Source organism: Eschscholzia californica, unplaced genomic scaffold, assembly GCF_041429995.1.
Source record: "Eschscholzia californica isolate CP2 unplaced genomic scaffold, dmEscCali1.0.p SCAF_1, whole genome shotgun sequence".
Lineage (NCBI taxonomy): Eukaryota > Viridiplantae > Streptophyta > Magnoliopsida > Ranunculales > Papaveraceae > Eschscholzia > Eschscholzia californica.
The window spans coordinates 8126848-8150823 of record NW_028238198.1 but is presented as its reverse complement, the minus strand read 5'-3'; the positions used below and the strand labels follow the sequence as shown (position 1 = coordinate 8150823).

The window sequence follows — 23976 nt, the reverse complement described above, 5'->3', positions numbered from 1 at the left end:
GGCCGGCGACCTTCAAATTTTTTTTCTTTTTATTCTCTCTCTCTCTAAAAAATATTATTTTTTTAAGTCTCTCTCTCTCTAGATCTGTAGAGAGTTTTAAAAAAAATTATTTTTAGAGAGAGAGAATTAAAAAAAAAAATTGATGGTTGCCGGTCGAAAATTTGGTCGGCCGGCGGCCCCTGCTGGAGAAGATGATGATGTAGCGTGCTCAAATGATGTGGCAGAGAGAAAATGAGATGGAATAGAGAGAGTAACAGAAAGTTAAAGATAACGGAAAAAGGGAGCCATATGGATATTTTTGTTAAAGTATAGGGTCAGACAGGAAACTGGTCACAAAGTTGGGGTCATTTGAGAAATAACCCTTTAATGAACAGTGTAGCCCACCACATTCTCTCTCTCTACTAATTAATCTAATTGCATAATTAAGTAAGATTTCTACCATTACCATGCTTTTACTGTGGGCGCCACCAGATAATGCTTTCACGACCCAAAGTGGTTCATTCATCATATATATATATACTGTTCTCAAAGACGTTTTCAAACTTTATACATCCCAAAAGAAAGTTTTCAAACAATCTTGGAACTACTTTTTTCAAATAAAGTACCAATTTTATTTTATTTTTATCAAATTTGGGTGTGCCTCCTGTTGAGATATATTCCATTTAGATTTTCAAATAAAATAACATACAGTTTTTGTGAAAGTTCAACAAAAAAAAAAATATAGTTTTTGTGAAATGAGAAATTATATTCATCTCTCCACTTTGTCCCTCCCCCAGCCGTTCGCCTGACGTGACGACATATCACTTGAGCATATATTTTGTGAAAGATAAATTTTATTCATGATTCCATTTCGTCCTCCCCCAGCCACTTGATGTGGCGACATATCACTTGATCGTAAAAAAAATAGTTTTTGTGAAATGAGAAATTATATTCATCTCTCCACTTTGTCCCTCCCCCAGCCGTTCGCCTGACGTGACGACATATCACTTGAGCATATATTTTGTGAAAGATAAATTTTATTCATGATTCCATTTCGTCCTCCCCCAGCCACTTGATGTGGCGACATATCACTTGATCGTGGAGCAAATGGAGAGAGAAAGGTGAAATATATGCTCAAGTGATATGTCGCCACGTCAGGTGGAAGGTCGCGGGAGTGACCAAATGATATGCTCAATTTCATGGTTTCTGCTTTCTGTTGATTCATACACGTAATCGTTAGCCCGTTTTAGACAGAATAAATTTCCTAATGATGTTTTAGATAGATTAAATTTCCTAATGATATTAGTTTTTTTTTCTTATCATGTGATTTTTTTTATGAAATGCTTATCATTTGATTGATTTGTCCTAACAATGTTATTTTTTTTTTTGATGAAAGCATAACAATGTTACTAGCATAACCAATGATCCTTTCATCAAAAAAAACTTGCATAACCAAGAAGTCTTAAAACACTGAGACCAACAAATAATTCATCTATAACGAGTTGGAATGCCTTTTTAAAGAGCATAATTAAAAAGATTAAAAGAGTTATATTAGTTGTGCACGTAATATGAATAATCGAAAGTTACATGTTCGATTCAAGGTGGAGGTGGAATCTATCATATATTGACTTGTGTCAAAGACTATAATAAAGTAAATAGGAATGTGTTTTCATGCCCTAAGAACATCTCTAATGCAAGATTCAATCTGAAAAACTCGAAGTATTACTTATGAGTTTTAAAGTTTTTTCTTGAAACTTTCTCTAATGGAAAACTCAATTTGGATCTTAAGATGGCGTGGCAACGTTAAACTCTAAGACGTCCCAAGAAGAAACAAAATATTTGAGATTCCTCTTGAAGAACTCAGTTGTCCGTGATTTACTGAACTTGAGTTATTAAAGGTATAAATAATGTAATAAATGTGTTGGATTTTAGGCCTTTTTCATGTTATTGTTGGGTTTTAGGTCTCTTTGATCAATGGTTTAACTAGGCGGTTATCGTGTTTATCACATCTTCATGATGTATCAATGCTTTATGTCGACTAACATAGATCGTAGTTGATTTCTCAATAAAAAGAAAATTGCCTATATGTGAAATGTCACCCAAGGAAGTTTTAAAATTTTCGAATGTTGCGTTAGAATTGTCTTTTGAATGAAAGATCTCAATACTGTCGTCTAGGAAAAAAACTTTTAATTGAGACATAACATATCGAACAATTACAATTTTTTCTTTTTTGTTTTGCATTGGAGATGCTCTTACGATATCTTTAAGGGCCTTTGAATAGCCTTTAATGATACTTATAAATACTCAATTCATGTACTTATTTATGATATATCCATGCCAAATTGAACTTAAGAACTCTTGTCCAGTGTCAAAAAACCAGAATTAAAATGTTTCTATATATTGAGCATCAAATTTTAGTACTCATATATGTGAGGGCAATGTTTCTTTACTCTTTTTTGCCCTAGTTCTGGACATCAGATCTTCCTATCTTCGAAAATAAATCATTTTTGGCTCTTACACCATCTATAGCGACTTAGACTTCGGACATCCAATCAACGTTTTCCTTACTTCTAACCCTCGCGTCCAAATCAACGGGTCATGCGATTTTGGTCATCCAATAAGCTTTCCAAGTGATCAAAAAACAGTAATAACATAAAAGTGGGATATCTCGAAAAATCGATAAAAGGTTAAAATTACTTGGTCTAGTACATCGGCCCACACACTCTGTAACCGAAAGTCCCAAGTTCAATTCTCATTAGAAGTGAAAAACGATGTCTCATTAGATCTTGGGAATATTATATATATACCATACATAGTGAGTTTTTGTTTTGGTAAAAAGGAATTTTTTTTTGAATTGGTAAGCGCGTGCCTCGAACCCTTGACCTTTAAGTTGGAAGACTTACCTCTTACCACTTGAGCCAAGGGTTGTTGGCTGGTAAAAAGGATTTTGTGAGTGTACTGGACTTACTACATTGAATTGGAGCGACCAAAGACTAGCACGGGTCTCGACCTGCTTGTGAAAATCATTAACCATGGCAAGGTTCGTGGGGAAACTCATTAAGGTTAGGAGTCCACCCTATAATCTTAGGCTTTAGCCCCAAAATACTTGGTTTATAGATGGACCACTATATCCAATACTTGCTACTAACTTGAATGAGAAAAGCAAAAATAACACATAACTAGGTTTTGGAATGGACTTGACTAGCACCCATTTTCCATTTTTCTTTTTTTCTTTTGTTTGTTGAAAGAGCATCTATTTTCCATAATGGAAAATGTTTGTGGTCCTCAACTCACTTGGTGTAAAAGTAATCACCTGAATTAAATTATATTAGTATTTGAAAACGTTGAGGACCACCTAGTGCTCCACCCATCAACGAAGACGTGTCATTAAAATAAATTCTTAACAATTAAGCAGTAAACTTGGTTACTATATTAATAAAATAATGCTTCGAATGGACCATACAAATTCATATTTCCAATGGCTGTATTATGAGAATAGCTTTGTTTACGTTCATTGTTGGGGTACTAATGTTTCTAGTGGATCCATACCCCAAATTTGGAAAGATGGTTGGGGGAGTTGTGCCCTACATTTCAAGGATCTGTGCCCATCATGTGCTCCCATATACACATAGTTACTTCGCTTTTTTGTTGAAAAAAACACAAAGATATTTCTTTCTTCTCTTCAATCTCCCTCACCTCACTCCCTTGCTCACATTTGTTTCTTACTCCACCTTAGGAATGGATGAAATTGTGGCTCCATCTTATTATACAATATAGATTGGATATTGAAATGGATGAAATTGTTTCACCAGATTCCAAACGAACATGTGGGCGCGTGAAACCCAGATGTGGGTGTTGCCCGTCTAGCCCATTGGGTTTAATAGGTCAGGCTCGGGTGTTTACACCTACCCCAAGCATTCATTTCAAGGCCAACCCCATTGGCCAACCATTGGGTTTAGTGAGCTGTCTCTCTCACCTTCCGCATTAGTTCATTTATCTATGCTTGTAAGATTTTGAACATTGGTTTCATTGGGGATGGAAATACATATTACCACCCAACTCAAGCGAGCTTCACTTCAACTCCAATCTCTCTTCATTTCTTCTACCAATCGTTTGCCCTAAATACGGTTCAAATTTTAGGGTCTATAAATTGTTCTTAGAACGAGATGATTTCCATACTTTCTGTGTTCACTTTCAGCTATTTATGCGCCCAACAATCAACCTGTCAAACAAATATGTATTGCCTCAGGACTCTTAGAACGAGATGATTTCCATACTTTCTGTGTTCACTTTCAGCTATTTATGAGCCCAACAATCAATCTGTCAAACAAATATGTATTGCCTCAGGACTCTTAGAACGAGATGATTTCCATACTTTCTGTGTTCACTTTCAGCTATTTATGCGCCCAACAATCAACCTGTCAAACAAATATGTATTGCCTCGGGACTCTTATGTTAAGTTTAAGGTCATCCAACTCAAAACAACTATTATATTCTCGGATACAAGATCACTCTTCTCATATGTCGGATTTTTCTTAGAGAGACGAAAAATGACTCAAGTGAGATCAGGCCCAAAACAGTTGAGCACTTACCAAACAAAAACAAAAGATGGAGCAAAAAGAGGATATAAAATTGATTCAAAACAAGAACAAATTGAGTTCTTCAACTAACAACAAAACCCCCACCAACCTACCACATTTGTTGAGATTACAAACAAGAAGAAATGGTTCAACACTGAAAAACAATCTATCTAATCCAATTCTACTAAGTTGCAAGTTTGCAACTTTTCACATTGAAGCAGCTACAATGGGTATCTCTCTCTTTCTCCTGATTGGTGCTGCAGAAGAAGTTTGCTTCTCAGAGCCCACCGCCATTCTTGGCTCGTCCTTCTCTCCTCCTCCACTAGTATTCGATCGAGAACTCCATCGATCGTTTGAGTCGGCCGAATTTGGCTCCCATTGAGAGGATGAAGAAGAAACCCAATTTTGACCACCAACAAAACTGTTACTTCCTGATGATTCTTGTTGTTCCATCTCTCCTTCGCTGATAACATTTACACCTCTTCTTACTGTTATATATTTGTGGAGACTTGGTTCCATTAAATCATCATCACCCACTACTAATTCAGATTCAATGAAAGGATCATTCACTTCTAATCTCTTCTTCCCAAGGGGATTGAATGGAACACCATTACCACTTTGTTTGAAGTTCTTGTTGGTTTTAGGTTTCTCAGTTGCTTCAAAGCAGATTCTATCCTCATTAGAATATGTAGAAGATAGATTAGAACCAGCACAAGAATTGAGATCAGCTACAGCATCAAGGATAGAACAGGCCTTAGTCACACATGCTGGAAGAGTAAAAGCAGGAGCCGTGGCGGTGGTGTTGGTAGCGGCAGCCGCCCCAGAGGTGTTGGTGTTTTTCTGTTGGTGGAAGTTTTGAATGTCTTCAAGTAACAAGGAAGCATAAGATGTGGGATTAAGAAGAGTATCAGGTTCAGTACCCAGTTTGATATCAAAGTCTCTTGACTTCCTAGCAGATCTAGTCCTAGTAATGCCTTGGGGTTTTAGGGTTTCAGTAGCTCCTCCTGTAGCCATCCTGTTCGGTTTTAGAGACACCCCTCCTTTAACTTCCTCAATGGGTTGATGAGGATGATCTTCAACAATGTTAGTAGTCACTTGTGCAAGCTCAGTAACCTTTGAGTTATTTCTCCCATCAGATTTCTGCAATATGAACTTCTCTTTCAGATTCAAATAATCAAAGAACAATTTGAAATTATAGAACTCAAGATCAGAAAACAAGTTATAAAAAGTCAAGTAAAATCAATCCACAAATATAAAAAGATGAACTTTTTAAAAGAAGGGGACTACTAAAAGAAGAGGACAAACCTGCTGATTTTGCAAATGGGAAGCTTTTTTGGTCAATCCTTGATCTGTTTCTTTACTCTTCTGAACTTTCTGATCATGGGTTTTCAAGATTTCAGAAGATTTGATACAGTTTTCATCAATCTCATTCAATGGGTTCCTTCTATAAGGAGAATGCTCTGCTTTTCTAGAACCATTCCTACTGAGAGAAGGTTGATGGTGGTTTTCATTATTCGAAGAAGCTCGAATATTTGCAGGTGATTGAGATCGAGGTGAAGCTGCTGTTGTCCGATGACCCACCTCTCCATTTCTCTTCACTGAAACCCTTTTCAAACCAGCTCCAGTTCCTGAATCACCGCCATTAGCGGTGGCAGAGGCGGCGGTGACGTTCTTATCTCCCCTTGTGGAGACAGAAGCAGGAACTGAAACCATCTTCCCTGGTCTAGATTTATCAGCAGTGGATAACCCACCAGCACCAGCATTGGTGCCGGAAGGAGTTTCCGATCTTCTTCCGGGAGATCGACTAACTCTCCGACTACCACCACCATTACTTCTTCCTCCCCTTTCTTCTTCTCTAGAAGAAGAATACCTCTCTCTACTACCGGAACGCTTCGACGAATCAACATCCTTTTCTCTACTAGGTGTTCTCCTATGAGAAGATCTTGAGTGGTGGCGTTGGTGGTGACGGTGGCGGTGCTCGGTTTCTCCATTTTCATTAGCTACAACATCTTCACCCTTATCGTTGATTTCGTGATCGAAATCATAACTTCTCTTTGAACCAGAGTATTTTCGATTACCAGAAGAACTCCTACTAAGTCTTCCACATTGAATCAAAATAGATTCAACTTCTTCTTTAGTACAACTTGAAGTTCTCACCGGTGCACCACCACTTCCTAGTAAAATACCACTATTCCCAACACCACCACCATTGAGAACCACCGGAACATTGCCGGAGGTAGGAGAAGATACTAATAGTTCTTCTACCTTAGACCCACTAACATTACTATTTTTAGATTTATCTTCTGATGTTGATGGTCTTCTTTCATGGCTTCTCCTTTGCTTAACAATAAAAACTTCTTTTTTCTGGGTTTTTTCTGAATCTAGAGTAATGGGTTTCTTCTTTTCTTCTTCAAGTTTAGTATTAGCAGATTTAGAAGATGGATCTGGAAGTGGAAGTGGGTTTGTTTTAGTTACAGTAGTTGAATTAGAAGTGCTATCTTTCTTACTAACACAACTACCCATGATGTGTTTGTGAAAATTCCTCAAAGAAGGGAACAAAGGGTAGATGAAGAAATTGAACAAATGGGATGAAGAAAGGGTAAGAAGAATAAAAGGAAGATCAGTTTAGAGAGAGAGAGATAGAGAGGGAAGGGGGTACGGTGACCAAGAAGCACTTTTGTTTCAACTTTTTATTAGGGTCAAATATAGAGAGAGAGAGAGAAGATGATTCAAACAGAAGAGAGAGAGAGAGAGGATTATGAATTCAAATTTTTTCATAAATTGGCGTGCAAGTTGATGATCTCATATCCGTTAGAAAGAGAAGATAGCCGTTGGATCGTCGTTTAACTGTTGAAGTACTCCCTACGGTTTAAAAAAACTCCGTTGTTTTTTCTCAATTTTTAAAGGTGGCTTGTATAGGGACACCCCTGGCTGTCTATAGGTGCACTGACTCTATACTAATCTATAAAACTTTCTACAACTTTTAAAGATGAATTATTATTAGAGGAACTCCGTCCCAACAGGGGCTTAGGCTTAAAAAAATTACTTTTTTCGATTCAAAAACAAATTAAGGAGCTCAGCCTCAAAAATCAGTTACAACCCAAGAGAGACGTAAGTCTAAAATTTATGAATGTGAGAAACACGTGTGTGGATTTTTTTCTGGGTGTTTGAAATGTGTATGATCTTGTGTATGTGCGAAACACGTGTGTGAACTATTCCCTAAATAATTCATTTTTTCAAATTTTTCAAATTTTGAATTCCTACTTTTTTACCCAACCAATTTTCAAATAAACTAATTAGATTTTTTTAAAAACTAATTTTGGTTGTTAGATGTGACCAGGTTGGACTAGTCACATGACCATTGGGAGTCAACGGTCTTGTGACCAGCCTTCAGTGGACTCAAGGCCCGACCATAGGCTCAGCTCCAAGAGGCTAGGGTTGGATGTAGGGGTGGAAGAATTTTGGGCCTCTTCTCAGTGGGGTGGAGTTAGCTTTATAAAAAAAAATTATATGTGCAACCTGAAGGAGATCAAGTCTCACCCCTCAAATCACTTGGACAAAGGAGTTATCTCGTTTGCTAGTGACGAAGGAAGGGATTTCCCCGTCTTCGACGATGAAAGAAAAGTCTTTGCATAGAGTTTCATAATTCATATAACACACTATTCGAAATGTTATCTCTTTCGTCTAGTTTACTTCATCCCAGACGAAGAGGTTGTCAACATTAGAGTTACTTTTATGTCGTTGGCACAAATTGGAGGGAGATGAGAGAGAAAGAGGTTGGAGAGGAAGAAGATGGTCACAGTGACATTCGTGCCAACAATGGTACGGTGGTGGTGATGATGGTGGTTCGGGTTGTTGTTGTGGTTTTTGAATTATGTGTTCGGTTCTTGACAATTAAGTAATACTACACTGTAGAGAAATTTTATAATTATGAACTAGAAATTTTATCTTATTTGATCCAGGCGAGTCGCGAGTAATCGCTCTTTACTTAAGATAATCATGTTCCCGCAATGGTATTAATGATTCTATAGACACAATTGCCTCCCAAAATACAACGATCTCCATCGTGTAAAAAGAAGCATTGCAATTCTATACGTTTCTACGGACTTTCTAGTTATTTTACTCTCAAAGGCGACTCTAATTTTGTCTTCAAAGTTTACTAGAAAATTGTTCAAAAAGTTTATACTAAAAAGAAACCAAATTGAGTATATGTAGAGTTACTGTAATACGAGAGGGCGCATCTCTGTTGGGTTGTGATTATCTATAACTTGGGTCTGATCACCACTTCACCCACAGAATAAATAAATACTTTTCAAACAGTGGTCAGGAGGTGGTTTTCGAAAGAGAACAAAAGTGAAGGGGCAATATTCTACATGTTCCATTACCAATTTGGTATAGGACCAAATTCAAATAGTCAAAATTTTTGAGTTGCCCCTTTATACCAAACAGGGGGTCCCTATATAATTCATCTTTTCACTATCACATTTGAAATTGTTTTATCTCTTTTTTGAGAAATTTGAATTTGTAACGGTCACCAACTCTGTTACATTCTTTTTTAACTGTTACATTTAAGTATAGTTTAATGGGGAATATTCCTCCTGAGCAAATAAGACTGAGCAGATGCAAAACCCAATCTATTTCACATGGAATGGAATTCGACCGTTGAATTTCATGGGCTGAGTTTTATGCTCATCCGTTGCAACAAAAAAAAAAATTATGCTCATCCATATTGGTATTCTCTCTCCTTTTTCCTTTGTGGTCTATGTCATTTTGTTTGGGCCAAGACAAAGTGTGACGTTTCTATTTATGTGGGTCTTATTTGAAATCTTATGTTCTCGGTAGAATAAATTGATGCTTTAAATTGGAGTTAAACACTTCAATGGTAGTATATGGTTGTGGGATTGTTAAAATGGAAAATGTTGATGAGGTAGTGGCTTAGTAATCTAAAAGGCATAAGAGGGAAAATCATAAATACCACACAAAATACAACAAGAAGGAATACTTAGGTGCTGTTTGTTTTTCTATTTTTTCAGATCTGAAATCTGAATTGGAAACAGTTCAGATTTCAGTTGTTTGAGTTTTAATTTACAAAAATCTGAATATTTGTCTGAATTGGCTTCTTGTCAGAATTGGCTGAAAACGAACCCCACTTATTTCAGACTTCAAAACAAGTCTGAAATGAAGGTCTAAGTTCTGAAAAGGTTGAAATGACATTTTTGCCCTCTTATTTCAGTAAACTTTTCTTAACTTTCAATCACCACCACAGTTCACAAACCACCGTCAGATACCGTTACCACCACCACATACCATTACCACCACCACGTACCACCACCACAGTTCACAGACCACCGTCAGATACCATTACCACCACCACATACCATCACCACCACCACGTACCACCACCACCACCACCTCAAATCACAAAGATACCAACACCACCTCAGATCAAATACACCACCAAAAAACTCTAAACTTTCATCGCAAAACAAATTAACAGAAAAAAAAATTAAGATAGGAAGTAACCAAGATTAGGTCAGATGTAGTATTTACATACATAATGATGAACGAGAATGACAAAGAAAAACCCTAAAAGAACATAACCCTAGAAGAAGGGGTTATTTTTCTTACCCAGAACAAAATATTTAGGACGAAAGATCTGAAGATCTAAATGACAAAAACAAAGACTATCGCGTTCAAGATCCATAAGAACGACACAAGGAATTTCTCTCATAACTAGCTTCATTATAATAGACGTTAATCCTCTCAAGTTGAAGTTCTGAATCTTCTTCACATCTTCCTGGTTAACCATATAATCTGGTCTCCGCTCGAAAAATAGAGATTAGGGTTTTTGTGGGTTAAATATATGATGAGGGTATAAATGTCAAATATTTATTTCAGATTTAGTTATTCAGATTTGAAAAACAAACCTCTAACTTGTAAACAATTCAGATATTTCAGATTCAGTCAATTTCAGTTCAGCTAATTCAGATTCAGCCAGTTCAGATTCAGACACACCTAAAAAAACAAACACAACCTTAGTTGTAAAAGATTTATGCAAAAAACAGATGTTTTTTTACCATAATTGTTGGTCTATTAACAATGTGCTAAATGATGAAATGAGCAAGGGTAAGGAAAACTTCAAAGCATTCTATCTTTTTGTTCCTTGGGTTAGAGATTAGATATAATTCGTGTTATAAATAAGAACCAAACATTATCTTCTTTTTTACTCTTCCATAATCAGACTTAAGTTGAACAATAGAGCAAGTAACATGCCTTAATCACGAGGTTTCAGAACACTTGCTACATGATTGTATTCTTTTTTTGTTATTGAAATATAGAAATACCATTGCTACGACCTCTTCACGGACACTTTCTTTTATCGTTTGAATTTTTGGTTGTTCAGCATAATGTTAATTCACAATGGGCAAAGATGACATAAAATATCGTATAATGGTTATTGCATCACAATTTTCACGCGGGACTATTCTCACACATTATCTCAAGTTTAGCGTTTTTTAAGCCTAATACATGTTTTTTTTTCGAATGATGTAGGTGACTTTTAAATCTATCATGGGAGCGTCTACTTCTGATATCATGTTAAGCTTGTGGTCATTCTACTCAAAACCAGACAATTAATCGAGAGAGTTCACCATCTCTTGATATAGTGGTAAGACACTCAGTCCATAACCCAGAGGTCTCAGGTTTAATTCCATGGAAGTGCAAATCCATAATTTAACGAACTTTGGTACAAATCAGATAAAAGTATATAAGATGTACTACAGATCCCTTAAGATGACCTTAAGAGGTTGATATATAGCCTTTAAAGGCCCATGATGTCTAATAATCAGATTGTTATATTGCTTATACAATTTATGAATCTTCATGTATCTTTACCCCATGACTTATCAATGCCTTGTCATGACTCTTGTCGTCCACGTCTTAAATCTGGGGTGGTTGGATGAAAAGAGGAGAATACTACAAAGAGGATGGTGCCATTCTGCTTGAACCCTAATCACAAAAGAAATGTGAAGTTTTGAACTTCTGAGAGAAAGTTCGAAGTGCTCTCTATACTATAGGTGAAGGTTTGGAGTCTTGAAAGAGGTCCCAAGTGTTCCCTAATTAAAGAGCGTCCCCAAAAGCCTTTGGACTTTGTGGCACCCAGATTGCACGCTGAGACTCTGCTCATGGATCTGATTGGGTTTAATCACAATAGACTACACTGACTCACGTGAAGAGAGTTGAGCCATAAATTTCAAGACCATTTCACATCCCCCTGTAATGGAAAATGTGGATCACCTTGACCATATCTTATCTAAAATGCAAGGCTCTTATTGACACTCATTGGGTTTGTATTAAAATTTTTGAAACTTCATAGCTTGTATATGTTGAATTTCTGCAAAAAAAGGAAAGAGAACTTCGGGCAAGCATTCCCAGATTACCGAAGATCGTAGATCTCCGGACCTGGCTGTACATTTAGCATTTTCAAAAAAAGAATGGATTTACATAAAAAGAGATGAAATGGAACCACTGCACTAGTCATTGGCCACATAAATCTCTATCTGCAACAAAAATGACTATTGAGTTTGGGTTCCTGAAACATGCCCTAATTCACAGAAAAGAACCTTGTATTCTCCCTCCCAAACAAATAGAATTCTAAGGTTCAGAATATTTCTTCTGCCACTGAGAGTAACAAGTATTTTGCTGATAATCATCACAAAAATCACATCTAATACCAGAAGATAAAGATCTCTTCCTATATGTCAAACAAAAGTTCTAGGTATGAAGGTCTGTACAACCTGTTATAGCCCTTAACGGAAAGGTTAGAACCGTGTTCGTTTTTGCTTTTGGATGCACATCAAGATCATAAAATGATTTGATTTCAAGGACCAACGCACACGGACAGACCAAATGGGGTTTGCATATGTACCTACCGTGTCACCTCTGTAGTCTGTACTAGATCAATTGAACACCAAAATCCAAAATTCACATTTCCGAGGAAACTAGAATATATTCAGTGATTCCATGGACATATACAAAAGCAACGGGTCATGTGATTAAATCTTCGTATCTCCCTGGCCATTGAACCCCAGAGGTTCCCCATCCAACTCAAACATGTCATTTATGATAAAAAAAAAATTCTCACTCAAATATGACTCGGATCATATTCGAGTTCTTCATCAAAAATGACAAACATCACATAATAGAACTAGGACATGATTGCACAAGCAAAAGTAAACCAATATGATGAGTTAGTAACATTTCAAGACTACAAAAACTTATGCACAAAGCCACAAACAATACCTAAAGTAGAGCACCTAAGAACTTGGCCTTCGAATATAGGTCATAAAGCATCAAACAGGACCTTGCAGAAGAGAAATGTCGCTCCATTTGAACATAAAGAAAAACGGATGGAAGTGTTCGAAAAGTTACTAGAAATATCAATTTATTTCAAGCACCTAAGAAGTCTATAAACGAAAACACCAACAATGCCACTGTCCTGTTGAAACACAAGATACTCTCTTTTAACCGTATAAGAACCGAACAAGCTATGTTATATACTGAAGTACATCACACTGATCAATAGGAGGTTTCTCAAGCATAAAGTAATCATCAAGAATAACATGAAAGAAACTATTGAAGTTAAGAACACAAGAGTTACTATAACCAAGAAAAATACAGAATTATGCAAGTCACAAATTGTTTGGGTTAGAAACAAATATGCACATTAAGAATCTAACAAAGAAAAAACACGAAAATCGTGTTTTATATGATCTCAAATCAATCATTCGAAAACTACTCGATATACCGAATTCTAATTAAGGGGAAATAGTAAAGAAACTTTCATGAAACTGAATGATAAATTCAACAAGTAATAGTATTACAATTTCATATTAAAAATAACAAGAAGCTATAATAAGAGAAATTAGGTTTTATCTTACAATCATGAAGCAGTAAAGAAACAATTTCCCCCATTTTAAAGATCTAAAAAACCCTAGTTTCTCACTCACCATCATCATCATCATTCAATATACTCAAATTCATCTTCCTTAAGATGAGAAACAAATTTAACAAGACCACGACCTTCAATTTCAGTAAAAAATTCAATCTTGAAAGGAAGATTAGCAGAAATTCGTTTACCTTTCCAAACACCAACATACTGTTTGATTTTCCCTTCCATTCCACTTATATCAATTTCCGGAACTTTAGGAACATGATATACTTTAAGTGGAACTTTAACCCTAACCCTAGCTCCTACTTTTTCAAGATTTGATTCATCTTCAGATTCAATTGGCGGTACCGACGATGAAGAAGTAGTTAAATCAGATTCTATGGCGATTTCACAATAAATTTTCGTCAGTCGTCGTGGCCGACGGTGAGTTAAATCAAAGGTAACGGAGTTCGGTGAGATGATCGACGACGATCGTTGACAGTAATTTTTGATCGGTGTAGATGAGAAAGATGAAGATGATACGGATAGAGAAGCTGTAATCGTCATTTGGGTATGTTTTTTTTTTTCTCTCTCTCTCTAGAATTTCTTCAACTTTACTCCTATAACTTGGTGTATGTTTCTCTCTCTAGATTTGTTAATGGATTTGCCTCACATTAAATGCAAGATAAATAGATAATACTTAAATAAATAAATAAATAAATAAAAATAAGATATTTACTAGTAATGGATATTGAAAAAAAAGGATAAAAACAAAATGAGGGAAATTAGATTAGTAATGGATGAGAAATGAGAGGTGAGAATGGATATAAGAAGTGAAATTTTTATGGAGTGGTATTTGGTTATTGGTGCATACACATTTGACATTTTGTGTGTGAATTATCTAGGGAAATATATTTTTGATTAGGTGTACAAAAAAGGCAAACTTGAAGAGTTGATGTTGTTCCGGAAATGATTTAACAGCTTCATCTCGAATGAACTGCAGCTAATACACGTGTCTTAAAATGACATGACCAAAGCGAGAAGATTACCATAAAACTGTACATTCAGATAAGATATGTGTATCGAATATAGCTCACGTGACCTCAAACTCTTTGCATCATATGACTAAAGTAATGCCGACTCCAATACTGAAAAAGAAAAGAGTTATTTTCCAAATAACTCCTAACTTTGTGACCAACTTCCTGCGTAGCCCCTAACTTTATCAAAAATTTCCAGATGACCTTTTTTTCAATTATCGGTGGCAGAGAAAGTTACGGTTATTTGGAAGATAACCCTTGTCTGAGACTCAATCATATGATTCTAAGATATCACAAATCAATCTAAAACGGTCAATCCGTAAAGTCAGAATAACTGTTAGGGGCCACTGAAGGTCCATAATTTTAGGTTGATGAATTAGACCACACTTATCCAAATTTTCAAATTCATCATTTTTAACATTTAGACCAAAAGAAATCAAGTCTTCGGATATTTAAAATAACTAAATACTGTATATTTTTACAAACATTATGCCATATAAGTAAACAAAATAACTCTAGAGTCCTACAACGAAGACAAAGAAAAATTCGAGGATTTCTATCTTTCCACATTAGTGTATCAGCAATGCAAAACTCAATTTAAATATCTAGGACGGTGCGTAATCGGTAGTTAAATAGAGATATCTCAAGAGGATACTCTAACCCTGTAAGGTATCTCTAATTGTGCAACACATCAATTTCAAATTTTAGACTAATAGAAACCGGGTCTTTTATATCTTCAAAATAACTAAATATTTTTTCACAAAACAATTTCAGAGATTTACATTGAAACCAGTAGTGTCACTTAGGAAAGAAAATCTCAACCAAAACTCGACATATAGAACGAATAGAGCTTCTTTTAGTAATGTAGGAGATGCTCTAGGAAATGAGAATCTCAATTGAAACTTGCTTGACACATAACATCAATCTTATAAGTCACATAAGATTTTTAGAATTCTTGGGCAGAAGCTCTCCAGGGGATAACTTAAATTTCTGCGATTATGCGGAAGTATTTGGACAGAGGTATCTTAGAGGACACATTATTTCTAAAGTGGTCTCTTAAATTATCTATAATTGTCCAACTTATCTAAGAATTGAAGATCTCTAATTTCTCCACCTTAACATATACGACGGATAGGAATTTTTTTGAGTTAGAAACACTCTAAGGACAGCACCCGCAGGGAGTATCACTACAATTTAAATTGGGCAGTGTTCGGTGTTCACTTTCCAGCCACTGCTTGTTTTGTGTCGGTAAAATCTAAGGAGAACCTGCCTATCTCTTGGACAAGTCAAATTCCAAAATGGTATATATCAAAGACCACGGCTCCAAAGGGTATCACAAATTGAGGGACCGGTTTTCATTCATTCACTTTTACGCAAAATCTATTTCTCTCAATCATATTCTCAGACTCCAAGCTAAACAATATAGTTAAGTATTGCAAGGGCAATAACTATTATAATGCAACTCTTATTTCCCGTAATCCCTTTTTGCGCCACATATCAGTTATAGCCCATGAGTTCAGATTTGAAGTTTGAACGAAATCGATTTTTAGTTTTAACTCTAAACTCAAGATCTCAACGAGAATGCTTTTTTTTTTTTTTTTTTTTTTTGTTGAACCAACGAGAATGCTTTGATATGTAAATCTAAAATATCCAATGCATATAGGCGCCCAAACTATTAAAAACCCATTTCCACAAAAAAAAAAAAAAAAAAAAAAGATGGATCATGTCAATAGGAAAAGGTGTATATAGGAGGTCCCTTGCTTAATTCGAATACACCAGTATTTTTGCAAGTGAAAATTGTTTGGTTAGACAGGTACCAAACGAACAACATTATTAACAGAATGAAATGCTAAATCCACCACATTCTCCACCCATTTTTGTCCAGTCTAAGTAACTCTTTTAACTTGTCTGAAATCCAATTGTCCAACACAAACACACCCACTTGTCTAAAGAATTGCCTTACTCAATTACGTCCGAAACCAACCCAAACCGGACATACGGACGAATCATACATCACGAGTGAGAACTCCAAACACACTGAAATAAGGATCGAGTCAACTCAGATCTCTGCTCGAGTCATATTTCATATCCGACTTCACAAGAAAATAAGAAAAACACTACCTAAAATCTGGCTTCACTAACAAAATGAACATTTCTAATGTTAAAAATACGGTAAACACTAAAAAAAGAAATATAACAAAAGGAATTTGTGGATGAGAGGTGAGGGTGAGAAATGACAGAAACAGTCTAGGGATGTTAATAAGAACAGAAAATCTACTAGCATTTCCAAATATATGGTGTCCATCTACCTACAAACACAGTTGTAAGTATGGTTTCAGCCATTGCACCAGTATTATTTATGCAGAAACATCAGTCAGTAATATCACATTAACAACAATGTGATTCGATGTCTTCCTTACATTTGTTTAACGTTCTCGAGATGAGTAAAGTCTAACAACTTACTATACAAGAACGGTCGAAAAGTTTGGAGTTTGAGTCATTATGACATTTATGTATATTACAGATGGAGGAGTCAGGTATTTACCACCTTTTACATGTCCATGTCGTCGAACATATAATCATCTTCTTCACCCCTAAGCTCACTTGTTAAGAAACCCTCGGCTGCCAAGTTACTGAAAAGAAAAACACAATCAGATAAGGCTGAAATGCAAGAACTAAGAAAGCATATAAGTTATCAGCTTCACAATCTTAAGTGGTTGGTATCAGCAGATCGACCGTGAGTCTCGGATCGATAGGGACCAGCAACAGGTCCATGTCCTGCCCCTAGCCGATCCCACCCACAACTGCTTTGTGTGTGAGAGAGGGGGTGTCTATACACATCGATATATACACAGGAGTTGGTGAAAACTCCAATGAAACTCAGCATGGATCAATGGGGATTGAAGTTAGGCCCATGTCCTATCCCTAGCCAATCCCGTCCCAACTGTTTAGTTCACTCTCAATCATTTTCTCGCAATAATAATGTACCTACCTTAAGCAACAGCAACGGAAACTGACGACCCGCTTCAACTTTCTATTGTAAAAAAATAAATTGAACGACCATCTGCAAGAACATAAATAACCAAATCGGAAATTGTTGAAACGAAATGGGGAGGATTCAGTTTGAAAAGAGATAAATCATCTTACATGGCTCCTCTCTCCAAAAAAGGGTCGCCATCGGGATCTGGATTATAACTATAGATTTCACATTCTGATAGTTTTACAACCTGCATTATCAGATATGTTATAGTTTCTGTGTTGCTCAAAATAACCTCCCTCGATGTTTGCAATATAAGCTCACCTCATCCAAAGCTTTGTATAAGCTCTCCAGTAAGGAACTGCCACCATTAGCTTCGGCCCATTCCTGCTTTCAGGAATTATCAAAATCAAATTGTTTTATCCAAGTAAAGTAGGCAGTGGTAGGAGAACGACCCAAGATGCTGAAACCTAAATTTCTGATTATGAGAATGACAGTGCACCAGTGCCCGAGATAGGTGTACTGACACAGCCCGAGTCCTTAGGCCGGACGGATTAAAGGTTCAGACGTCAGAGTTTTGCCCCAGACCCTCCCTAACGATGGCCTCGCCAAGTAGCCATTACCACTGTAATAGTTCATTTATTACCCGTCATTCCGTCAACCTATTTGTATGTGACAAGGATTTACACTAAGGGCAGTAGCGCTAAGGGCAGTAGTAGTGGCACTATAAATAGACTAGACAAGGCAAAGCCGAAATAACCTTTACCTGTCCACTCCACAACCTCTTTTAGTCACTCAACTTCAGATTTAGTTATCTAAATCAAATGACCTCCAATCTGTAAGATTTTAAACTTAAGCGAACCAGCGTGCTTCCTCCAACTTTGACTCTGTATCTGTACGCATCATTTCAATTCCTGGTTGCTTCTGAAGGACTCGAGACTCTTAAGGGTGGGAGCTACTAAGCAACGATTGTCCGATAATCCAACCTATCTATGTCCACCTCATCTCCATTATTAGTTAGCTTTGTTATTAGTCAACCACTTCAGTTGAACTGTTGATAGCTAACAGCACTAGTTTTCAGTTTGGTTCACGAAATGTGTAGTAGATCAAGACTTCATTATTAGTGTTAGATATGTTCCACCAGATACAATATTAGATTTGTTCCAATTGAATTTAACCACCGTTACTGCTACATGATGCAAGAGATCCGAAAAAAATATAAGATGTTAACTGTGTTTTAGGGTTGAACTCGGCCGAGTAAGACTCGGGGATGGGCTAGGGCTTGGTGGTAGCCCAAGCTGATCCCTAGGCGAGCCCCCATCGGCGGGACTCGGCCGAGCCGAGTTTCTTTTGGCAGACTGCTTATTCTATAATAGCAAGAGTGAAAACCTATTGTTTCCTTCTCAACTACTAATTTTCTTCCTTTTTTTTCTGTTATTTCCTTCTGTATTCTGTAACTTCTAACTTCTCTCCTTTCTCTTCTCCTTCCGTTCTTTCTTCCTATTTCTTTATTTGATGTTAGATTGAGAGCTTATGTCTGTCCTTGGCTAATACCGAACCCAACTGCTTAGGCTGTGTCCCATCCATCTGAATTGCATTTTCTCATCTCACCTCTCAAGCTAATATCACAAGTCACAACTCATGACTAAGTTACCAAGGAAAGAGATGGCACAAACACATGTACACTCCACTATCAAAGTAGCAGGTCATAGTTTAAAAATTTGCTGGAAAATTGTTCGTTGCAATTCTTAGGAATTTAGAAGAAAATGGAAGTCTATAACGAGCCATAAGGACTCGTATCGAAGTAGTAGGTACCGCCAGAAACAGTTCATGGAAAAATACAACAGTGCATTCACGACTTAACAGAATTGGTGTAACCAAAATGTGTCGTACCTTTGCTGCTTCAAGCATATAGGTGTCATATATCTCCTTGACACTGTCCCAATCTTCCTCTCTGAAAAAATGGTGAGCTTGCACCGCACTGGTAAACCCGAAAAAATGTGGACAGATATTGTTACGCAAATAACGAATTACCGCACAAGCCCATACATGTATTACTGGCATAGCGGTTCATTTAAGATTCTAGAAACATGAGGATAATAAGAAAGCCAACGAGAGCAGATAATCAAATAAGATTTAAAACTGGGAGTGGAGAGATTTGAACTCTCAGCTCCGCCTAGAGCAACGATTCTCTGAACCGTCTGTCAAACCTTTTGACAACACTCCCATAACTGGTAAGAAAGGATCAAATAGCGGGTTGTCATGTCGCCGTAAAAGCTGACAATGGCATTACCCATAATCCTCCTTCCCAGAGACAGAATATAAACTCATAGATGGAAATACCTGATATCATAATCTGGATACATATGACTGAGAGTAAGCACCAGGTAAATCAAGGTCTTTCGGCTGGTATAAACAGAGATAAAAAGAGAATTAATGATACATGAAGTAAATTAATTGTTTCCAAACCTATTCTGGAACCATCCAGCACCTGGATTTACTAGACAAGAAATCAGCTGGAAAGGGTGGATCACTGTCTGAAGATTGTCCGAGATAATCTAGAATCTGAATGAGAAAAGAAATAAAAATTTAATAACCAACATCCACATCTTAAATTGACAATAATGGAACAGAACTTGAAAATTTATCTGTGCTAGTAGCCATATAAAAAAGAGTATATTCCAAGGAAGTAGTGAAGAAAGTCTATGGTTTGTTGATTAGCAATAACAAAGACACATCATCTGAAAACCCAAATGAAGGATGATATCTCAGATGCATAAGATCATTAGTTCTATTATCATCTATGACTGTAGTTAGAAAATTTTACAATATATATTTTATATATACAAAATAGAACACTTATTTTATATCAAAAAAGGAATCGTACTACCTGTCTGAAGACTCATTTAAAAAGAATTAAAAAAAAGATGTAGAAAATGAAAACGTCAATAAGAAATAAAGAGAAAAGGGTGGACTCGAGCCAAGATTGTGATTTTGGCATTTGGCATGGGTTTGTGCTGCTACCAAATCCAGAGGAACTCGGGAGTCTGACTACACAGATTAGTAGACATTCTACTTCTCTAGTATAGGACCATAATTCTACCTACCTACCTACACTATTCCTCTTACAGAGAACCCAAAAATATCATGAAGAGAAGCAACATGACAAACAAATAGTAAATATTGAGTACCTCGTGTTCCAAACTAAGAGATAACTTCTTATCACTTCCTGTATGTTTGCCTGCAAAAGCACACCAATATATAAGCATATAGAATGACTTGGGTCATCAATTCTGAAGTGTTACACGTAAAATTGCAAACCTTTTTAAATGTTTTTTACTTACATGAGTAAGCTTCAAGGCTTCCTTTGATGGCACATTCGCCAAGGCTAACATGATTTAAGAAATCATTTATTCTGAGAAAAGTTCAAAATAAAAACAAAATCCTTAGTAACAAATTATAAAGCACTAGAAAACACTTCGCAGCTAAGTAGTACGACTCGGGCTCGGACTCGGCTCGGCCAAGATCCGAGTCCGAGTCAGGGGGCGAGTCAGCCGAGTCACTCGGCCGAGTCAGCCAGAGTCGATCTGATTGCTTCCCTTAAGTAGTTACTAATGTATGTACTCCATATAATATGATTAATACGGCAATTCAAAATGTAATCATGTTCAAACTTCAAAACTGAAAATTAACAACCAATCCGCAACTTTCTAAAACTATGTTTTGGTAGTTTAAATATTTTATTCAGAAAATCCTTTGGTATATTTTGAATACTTACTACTAATAAATTTTTCTTTTTATGTCTAAAAAATCTTTTGGTATTCTAAAGATTTTAAATACTTACTACTAAATTGCAACTTTCTATAACTATGTTTTGGTATATTTCTAGAAAATCTTTTGCTATTCCAAAGGTTTAAATACTTACTACTAATAAACTTTGTAATTGAAACTTACTACTAATAATCTTTTGAAAGAAACGGAAAATTTTGAGAATATTTATAAAAACAGAATTAATATGTGACAAATAAAGGAAAAAAATTTGGCATATACTAGTAACGACCCGAGTCAGATCCGAGTCAGGACTCGGCTCGGTGTATGTCCGAGCCGAGTCCCGAGTCACTCGGCTGACTCGGCCGAGTCGTACTGCATAGCTTCGCAGGAGAAACTTGACTTCTTTTCAAAAGGGAGAACGATATCAAGCTAGTTTCAGTGAATACCTTTCCAGGGGAGTGTATTCCAAGAACTTCATTTCGTGCACTTCAAACAAATCTCAAATTGTAAGTCCTGTAACACGAAAATTTGTATTGATTCATTAATTGTGACCAAGTTGAGAAGTAGTAGTCATCGAGATGACAAACTGTTCGAAGAATCTAACAAATACACAAAGCGATAATGGATGACAAACCCTTAAGTCGGCAACAAAAACCTAAAATTCAACAGTATGAAAAAAAGTATTCCAGTAAGCATCTCCGTCCGTAAAAAAAAAAAAAAAAAAACCCTAAAATTATTCTAAATCAACATTTCGATTCTAGATGCACTAATTTCACACCGGAAACATGGAAAGATATATAATATGATTATGAAGAATACGATTGCTCTCTGATAGGAAAAACTAGAAAGCCACAAACAAGATCTGAAATAATTGTTAGATCTAGATAAGATACAAATACAAAAAAACATTCAAAACCTAATATAGATGAAATCAACATCTTCAAAATCATTGATACAAGTTTATAAATTTCAAAATAAGCGCAGGTTTTACCAGATTGCAGAAACTCGGATCAGATCGAAACTACGGCCACGGATTAGAAAATTTGAAAGGAACGGCAAAGGATTCTTCTGAAATTGAAACAAGATCGTAACGCCGGAAAAGATCTTATATGGAGCAGGAAGGAGATGAGATCTGAGGATAAAGTAGAGAGAGAAAAGAAGTTTTGAGTTTAAGATCCTTTGAGATATTCCTTTGTGCGAGAAGTGTGAATCACAAATTTAACACGCTGACGGGTTAGGTTTTCATCCGCACCAACTTTATTTTAGCACGTGTGTTAGGGTAAGGAGTCTCTAGGTAGGGCACGTGTGGGAATTGGTCGGGCTCTGAATGTTCGCGGGCTGTTTTTTTTTTCGGACTCTGACGGATCAGTCTCGAAAAATCAAAAACCCACTAGTGACCATCGGACTTACGGAGCGGTCACTTTTCCAAATTTCTGTGTTTGCGGCCCGTTAGAGACTGCGAGCCTGATCGGCCTTTGGCAGACTCGGGCAATCGGTTTGCGGGTTTCTTTCTAGGGCTTTCTTTTTTGGAAATTTATTTTAGGGTTTTTTACACATCAAGGGGATCAAACTGAGCAAAAAAAAAATTGTTGTTTTTTTTTTCTCCAAACTTGGGTTTATTTATATACTAGGTATGACACGTGCCTCCGGCATGGTCTTTTTCTTTAAATACCTTAAACTTTTTAACTAAGCATGCAAGAATACCCTCTGTAATTATAAAATAAATGTTAGATTTAGATGTAGATGAGTGACTTGACATACTTAATTGATATGTTATTGTTAATTCTAATATCGTAAAGGTCTTGAAAGGGTCACTTTTATGGAGTTGTTTTTAATTGTCAGTGTGTCTCGAACCCTAGACCTCTAAGGTGTTACCACTATAAAGAGCTCACTTTTATGGAATTATTATTATTATTATTATTATTGCCACCAGAAGACTGAAATGGATGATAGAAGGATCAAAGTAAGCTCAAATGTTAGCAGATTTAACATAAAACAATGAGATTTCACTGAAATTAAAGAAATATGAATTGTTCACATGTTAGTTTTTTCCTTCATTATTCATCACTAATAGGTTTTGAATCAGATATTTTTTTATCTTCCTAAATATGTTGTGAAAAAGATTTGTTTAGCTGCTTGCAAATCAAAAAGGTTTTTCATTCCTCTCTAGACATCACCCGTGGTTTCGGCAGGAACAAATTCGTATTTGGCACATTATTTTCAAGTATTGAAAAAAATAATGAGATTTAACTATTTTAGTTATTGTTATTATTATTGTTATTGTTATTGTGATGAGGTTTGTAATCTTTTTGAAAGTTGGAATGGTCAATTGTTGAATTGTCGTGTTTATTGTTGTGAAGTAAACGTTGTTTTAGTTTTTTAGTTAATAGAAAGGATGAAGGGAAAAAATTTAGATTTTTTTTAATGAAATAAAAATTTAGAAAAGTTGACGACCATATTTATAGCACTTTATGTGACCAAGAATTTAACTTATCTTTAAACTATTGTGTAATGGAAAATGAAGAAATCAAAGCCCATGCGGAAGGATTCCTTACAAGTTGTCCTATTATATTTCCCACTTTTTCGAACTGCCAAAATGCCCATTGTTAGTTTATTCTATTTGTTTATATATCTGCATCATATTTTGAAGTTATTTTATTTGCTTATCTAACTACATCATATTTTAATTTCAATATTGGTCAA

The 23976-nt window shown here is 36.1% G+C and overlaps 3 protein-coding genes across 3 annotated transcripts; all 3 read right to left on the bottom strand.

Moving 5' to 3' along the window:
• Positions 1 to 4588: 4588 nt before the first annotated feature.
• LOC147563803 (uncharacterized protein At1g65710-like) lies at positions 4589 to 7496 on the bottom strand. Its single transcript, XM_086640757.1, has 2 exons — positions 5865 to 7496; positions 4589 to 5699 (listed from the first exon to the last, which is right to left on the bottom strand). Exons 1-2 carry the CDS (start codon positions 7080 to 7082, stop codon positions 4767 to 4769), a joined length of 2151 nt encoding a protein of 716 aa, XP_086496883.1. The 5' UTR covers positions 7083 to 7496; the 3' UTR covers positions 4589 to 4766.
• Positions 7497 to 13578: 6082 nt separating this feature from the next.
• Positions 13579 to 14055, bottom strand: LOC147563802 (ferredoxin-thioredoxin reductase, variable chain-like). Its single transcript, XM_086658994.1, has one exon. The coding sequence runs from the start codon at positions 14053 to 14055 to the stop codon at positions 13579 to 13581; it is 477 nt and encodes a 158-aa protein (XP_086515120.1).
• A 2726-nt stretch (positions 14056 to 16781) lies between these two features.
• Positions 16782 to 22542, bottom strand: LOC147563801 (transcription regulator). The gene is made up of 11 exons (XM_086640743.1): positions 22265 to 22542; positions 21720 to 21786; positions 20847 to 20917; positions 20694 to 20743; positions 19994 to 20067; positions 19846 to 19908; positions 19396 to 19483; positions 17827 to 17889; positions 17673 to 17752; positions 17518 to 17589; positions 16782 to 17158 (listed from the first exon to the last, which is right to left on the bottom strand). Exons 2-11 carry the CDS (start codon positions 21749 to 21751, stop codon positions 17077 to 17079), a joined length of 675 nt encoding a protein of 224 aa, XP_086496869.1. The 5' UTR covers positions 21752 to 21786; positions 22265 to 22542; the 3' UTR covers positions 16782 to 17076.
• Between the last annotated feature and the right edge of the window lie 1434 nt (positions 22543 to 23976).

What these genes read in the sequence shown, in the direction of transcription:
- LOC147563803 (XM_086640757.1), bottom strand. Translation starts at nt 7,082, where the DNA reads ATGGGTAGTTGTGTTAGTAAGAAAGATAGCACTTCTAATTCAACTACT. An exon ending in CCCATTTGCAAAATCAGCAG is followed by an intron (nt 5,700 to 5,864) that starts GTTTGTCCTCTT and finishes TTCATATTGCAG; the next exon opens with AAATCTGATGGGAGAAATAA.
- LOC147563802 (XM_086658994.1), bottom strand. Translation starts at nt 14,055, where the DNA reads ATGACGATTACAGCTTCTCTATCCGTATCATCTTCATCTTTCTCATCT.
- LOC147563801 (XM_086640743.1), bottom strand. Translation starts at nt 21,751, where the DNA reads ATGAAGTTCTTGGAATACACTCCCCTGGAAAG. An exon ending in TATCCAGATTATGATATCAG is followed by an intron (nt 19,484 to 19,845) that starts GTATTTCCATCT and finishes CGGGTTTACCAG; the next exon opens with TGCGGTGCAAGCTCACCATT. An exon ending in TTTTTGGAGAGAGGAGCCAT is followed by an intron (nt 17,590 to 17,672) that starts GTAAGATGATTT and finishes ATGTTCTTGCAG; the next exon opens with ATGGTCGTTCAATTTATTTT.